Source organism: Neomonachus schauinslandi, chromosome 7 (assembly GCF_002201575.2).
Source record: "Neomonachus schauinslandi chromosome 7, ASM220157v2, whole genome shotgun sequence".
Classification (NCBI taxonomy): domain Eukaryota; kingdom Metazoa; phylum Chordata; class Mammalia; order Carnivora; family Phocidae; genus Neomonachus; species Neomonachus schauinslandi.
The window spans coordinates 149,935,030-149,940,790 of NC_058409.1; the positions used below are offsets into that span (position 1 = coordinate 149,935,030).

The following is a 5,761-nucleotide window of genomic DNA, read 5'->3' on the forward strand; positions in this document are numbered from 1 at the left end:
TGTGTGAGCATGCATGTGTAAGAGAGCATTGTGTGTGCATGAGCATGTGTGCTGTGTGAGAGCATGTGTGCATGTATGAGCATGGATGTGTGTGTGTGTGTCAGCATGCATGCATGTGTGCGTGTGTGTGAGCATGCATGTGTGCATGAGAGCATGCGTGTGTGTGAGCATGTGTGCATGTGCACATGTGAGCGTGTGTGTGTGAGAGCATGCATGTGTGTGTGCATGTGTGAGCATACATGTGTGAACACACGTGCATGTGTGTGCGAGCATGTGTGCATGTATGAGCATGTGTGTGTCAGCGTGCATGTGTGTGAGCATGCGTGTGTGCATGAGAGAGCGTGTGTGTGTGTGAGCATGTGTGCATGTGCACGTGTGAGCGTGTGTGTGTCTGTGAGAGAGCATGCATATGGGGGGTGCGTGCGTGTGTCTGTGATGTGCACAGGAAAGCAGGCCAGGAGGCCTGACGGAGGTCGTCAGGGACAGCGGGCAGGCTGCTGGAGCCCCTCCCGCCCTTACCTGTGTTGGTACCGCTCCAGCCTCTCCAGCCCCCACAGCCCCACGCAGACCAGAAGGACCCAGAGGAACAAGGTGCGGGCCTCCGGCTGACGTCAGGTTTCCATTCTCTGGAGTCCTGGGCCAGGTGTCCACTGAGTTCCCAGGAGAGAGGACTCTTGAGGGAGAACGGGGAAGAAGGCACTGGGAGGGATTTTGTCACCTTACTGCTATGTCGGCCTCCCTGGGTGGGGGAAGAGGGGAGCCGCCAGTCAGCGGCAACAGGCGGGTCTGTTTTCAGGGCCCGGGCTGATCTTCATCATCTACCCTGAGGCGCTGGCCACGCTCCCACTGTCCTCGGCCTGGGCCGTGATCTTCTTCATCATGCTGCTCACCCTGGGGATCGACAGCGCCGTGAGTGACCTCAGCACCTCACGCACCAGGGGGGCCTGCCTGTGACAGCCGGGCTTCCTCACAGCCCTCACAGGGCGGGCAGACCCCGACGCCCCTGGAGGGTCTCCCAGACCTCCTGCGCTACAGAGCCCCGCGTGGTGGGAAGAGGGTACCACAACTGCTGAGACCCTTCCTGGGTGGGGTGTTGGACCCACTCACCCCCTCTTTCACTCGGGGCCTCCAGCTGTGCCCTCTGCCCAAGTCACTAAGACCCGAATACACACATACAAGCCGGCAGCAGGATGCAGTGCAGGGAACGGGGTGAGGACCCCCCAGGGCCAGGGCCGGTCCCTCCTGACTCATTGCTTTCCTTGACCCCAGATCCCCCCAGGAGGGTTGGATACACCTGCAGAGCAGGGCAGCAAAGCCTCCAGCTGCAGCCCAGGCCTGGCCCGCTGAATATCGCGTGTGCAGCCCTGTGTGTGTGTGCACGTGCTCGCGTGTGCATGGGTGTGAGTGCGTGCATGCGTGTGCACTAGGGAGGACGAATGTGGGCCTGCAGCACTTCCTCAGGCTCCTGTGTCCCCATTGCCTGCTCAGGACCAACAGCTGAGACCTCAGGGTCCCCATGAGTGGCCATGGGTGCCCTGTCCCCCAGAGCTTCCTGGAAAGTGCAGAGAACCACAAATCCTGCCCCCTGTGAATGTGGGTCACACACCCTAGCCTCTGGCTGTCGTCTCCCAGCCAGCCTGGTCAACGCCTGCTGGGTGACCATAGCCCTGGGCCGCACATCTGGCGGGGATGAATCCCATGAACAGCAGGGCAAAGAGGGTCACCAAGTAGGCCAGGATACTTGGAGGACACCCCATCATGACGACGCTCAGAGTCAGGAAGGTTGTGCCCGTGGCCACGCCGGGTCCTCCCCAAGAACAAAGTAGGGCTGTGCTGTGGGGAGACGTGTGTTTGGAGCAGTCGGGCAGGGCTGAGGCTTTGTGGCGATTTTAGCAGATGGTGCCACGTTAGCCACATGGGGCTGCAGACTGGCTGAGCACGTCCCCTCACGGACAGCGTGCACCCCCGGGTCCTCTTTCCGGGGGCTGCGGGCCGTCTCGCATGCAGGGCACTCTGCAGCCTGGATGCCGTGCGGCCCCCACTCGTGTCCACGCCCCAGGTGTAGGTCCGTTGGACGTGACGTAAATCGCGCCCCACCCCGCAGCGCCCCCGCTCTGTTGGCTGCAGATGGGCGGGATGGAGTCGGTGATCACCGGGCTCGTTGACGAGTTCCAACTGCTGCACCGGCACCGGGAGCTCTTCACCCTCTTCATCGTCCTGGCCACCTTCCTCCTCTCACTCTTCTGTGTCACCAACGTACGTAGCCCTGCTCGCTTTGCCTGGCGCAGCCTCACTAGCATTTGGTGTTGGCAGCGTGGCTGGGACTGTCTGAGAGCCCCAAACCGTGACTTGTACTGATATGCTGATGACACGCGGGTCGCTGTGGTCACACGTGGGATTACGTGGTCGCACAGGGTAGCCGTGGTCACCAGGAGCAGCTGTGGTCGCACCCGGGGCAGCCGTGGTCACAGCGGTAGCCGTGGTCCATGGGAAGCGGTCTCGAGTTCCTGCAGCTCCTGGACGGCCCCCTTGGAAGCGGCCTGGGCTAAGCGCCTGCCTGTTGCATCTGCGGGGCTGGGGGCCAGGGGAGGCCTGACCACGGGAGCGGGGCCTGGGTCAGCTCCCCTCCCAAGTTTGGCATTCGGCTGCTTTCACCTCTGATTGCACCTGGAGCACCCCTGGGGGGGGGAGGGGAGGGAGGAGAGGAGTGGGAGGGGAGGGGAGAGGAGAGAAGAGAGGTCCTTGCCATTCCCGCACAAAAGGCATGTCCCTGAAAAGCTGTGTGTGGACTGAATTTCAGTGACTCCAACCGGACTTCACGATAGACTATGTCTGTAAACTGAATCCGTAGGCCCGGTGTCTATCTGGGGAGAGTGTTTTTGTGGGCTTCCTCGGGTGAGGCGTGCCGCACCAGGCACCCCAATGTCAGCGGGCACCCCCTCTTCCAGGGCGGCATTTACGTCTTCACGCTGCTGGACCACTTTGCGGCCGGCACGTCCATCCTCTTCGGAGTGCTTGTCGAGGCCATCGGGGTGGCCTGGTTCTACGGTAAGGACAGGCCCTCCTCTTGGGCCGGTGTGCGTCAGCAGGTGGCAGACCCAGCTGCGGTGCCGTCACTGGGACCAGCCAGATCGATGAGCACAGTTAGCCGGAGGGGGCACCCCAAAACGCTTACTGTGGTCAGAACTGTTTGGTGTGGCCACCTGATCGTACTGTGCTGATGTCCTCATTGGTCATTAAGAGAGAATGGCTTACGGGCCCGGCGGAGGTGAGGTCTCCTCAATCGGCTAAGAAACAGGCCTGTTCCTCCCTGGGGAACGTGACCAGCATGCAGGTCGTGAGGTGGGGGCTGATCGGCGTGTTTCACCACGCCACGCTCACCGTCAGCTCCTCATGCCCTCGCTGCTGACCAGTCAGCCGCTGGCTCCTGAGTTAGAGCTCCGCGCCCCCCGAGGTTGGGAGCCACTGGTGGGCAGGCAGCGTCCAGATGAGACTGGGCCCCCTGCAGCCACGGCTGGCTTGTCCCTGCTGGCCCGCTGGGCCGCATCGCGGGCGTTGTGACAGCAACGGGCACCCGAGCTGGAGAAGGCATCCTTTCCCAGGATGCTGACCTGGGCCAGCTGCCCACCTTGCCTGCTCTCCCGGAAGGAGGGAGCTCCTGGCCAGGCTTCTCTGGGGCACTTAGCAGTGACAGCTCTGGGCATCAGGTGCACTCTCCCTGGCTGTGAGCTCCAGCCCAGAGCTAACGGTCTGCAGGCTGCACCAGCTCCCCTCCCGTGGGAGCCCTAGGGTCACCCAGTGGGCATGGCCTCAGGGCCATGAACAGCATGGCCCGAAGAAGCAGGTCGGCTTTGAGAGGCTGCACCTGAAAAACAGTTCACATTCCCAGAACGCTTTTTCAATTATATTTTCTTTTCTACAGAAAAGGGAAATATCGAACTCTGCTTTCATTGGCACCTGGAATCAATACTTGATCATTTAAAATTGGGCTCTCTCCCCCACCCCCAAATGAAACCCCACAGTGAAAGAGAGGAAGTGCCCCAAACGCATCCCTCGGTCATGAGCTCAGTGCTGGTGAGGCGGGAGAGACGCTGGCGACCGCGTGCTCCCCAGAGCCTCGGAAGACGGAGTCCACGTTGTTTCTCCAAATGGCCGTTCACATCTCTAATCCCCACACACAGTCTGTGTTTCTTGGGAGATGTATCAGAGCGTGCTGGGTCTGTGCACCAACGGTCCTGTCGGTCTTCAAGCCAACAGCCCAGCGCCAGGAGGGGCCGTGGGCTGACCTGACCACTCGTGGGGCTGAGTCCAGAGGGGCCGAGGGGATGGCCTTGGGTTCACCCTTCTCCATTCCACTCTGCCCCTGGTCCATCTCCATGTCCAGGGTTCCGATGATGGGGTTGGTTTGTGCAGAGGGAATTCTGAATGGAGGGGTCTTCCCAACGTGTCCCCAACGTGAGGCCCACGAGACTCACCCCAGGCTCAGTGGACAAACTGTGGTCGTCCGAGCAGAGGCCAGGCCAGACTCGGGGTGGGAGAAATCACTGTTGAGATCTCTTAGAGAAAGTGCCAGTTCACTAAGCTTTAGAAATAGCTTTCCTTAAGAAATAATGATTATAAATATATCGTGGAATATTGTCCAGCCTTGAAAGGAAGGACATTCTGACACCTGCCACAACACGGAGGAACCTTGAGGACATCCTGCCGAGTGAGATAAGCCAGTCATAATAGAACAAATCCCGTAGGATTGCACTCATGTGAGACAGAAAGTGACGGTGGGCGCCAGGGTGGGGGAGGGGGGAGAGGAGTTAGTGCTTCATGGGACGGAGCTTCAGTTTGGGGAGATGGAAAGTTCCAGCTAGAACCATCCGATGCTGGTGGTGGTTGTACAGCAATGTGAATTAGCATCTCTGAACGCCACACTTAGAAATGATTAAAATGGTAAAATTTGTTATGTGTATTTTAGCACAATTTTTTCGTTATGTTAGTCACCATACAGTACATCAGTTTTTGATGTAGTGATCCACGTTCCATTGTTTGCATATAACACCCAGTTCTCCATGCAGTACGTGCCCTCCTCAATACCCACCACCAGGCTAACCCATCCCCCCTCCCCCCTCCCCTCTAAAACCCTGTTTGTCTCTCAGAGTCCACAGTCTCTCATGGTTCGTCTCCCCTGGTTCGTCTCCCCCTCCAATTTCCCGCCTTCATTTTTCCCTTCCTTCTCCTTTTTTTTTAAATTTTATTTTATTATGTTATGTTGATCACCATACATTACATCATTAGCTTTTGATGTAGTGTTCCACGATCCATTGTTTGCGTATAACACCCAGTGCTCCATGCAGGACATGCCCTCCTTAATACCACAATTTTTTTTAAAGAGAAAAAGAAGTAGTTCTGGCCGAGGGGAGGCAGGACAGCCTAGGGCGAGGGAGGAAGCGCTGAGGGAGGAAGAGGACGGAGAGAGGGCAGGCGAGCTGCCGGCGCCCCACACATGTCCCTCGGTGCGCAAGACGGTTGAGGAGTGCCCGTCTCCCGGGGTCACCACAGTGAACACGTGTGGGGACCCTGGCCAGCAGGAGCACTGGGAGGCCTGGGGGGTACTGCAGGAGGTGGGGTGGGACCCGGGGCGGAGAGAATGTCGTCCTGACCCCCCCACCAGTGGGAAGTCTGAGTGGGGGGGAGCGTGCCATCCTGACCCCCCCACTCGCGGGAGGTCTGCGGGGGCTGCAGGAGGTGGGGTGGGACCCGGGGCGGGGAG

At 59.2% G+C, this 5,761-nt stretch overlaps 1 protein-coding gene across 1 annotated transcript in view; it reads left to right on the forward strand.

Annotated features, from left to right (window-relative positions):
- SLC6A3 (solute carrier family 6 member 3) overlaps positions 1–5,761 on the forward strand; it is a 37,914-nt gene that overhangs the window by 25,732 nt on the left and 6,421 nt on the right. Inside the window, exons 8-10 of the mRNA XM_044917014.1 lie at positions 797–909; positions 2,128–2,256; positions 2,949–3,048. Of these exons, the coding sequence (XP_044772949.1) occupies positions 797–909; positions 2,128–2,256; positions 2,949–3,048 (342 nt within the window). The remainder of the gene's footprint in view (positions 1–796; positions 910–2,127; positions 2,257–2,948; positions 3,049–5,761) is intronic.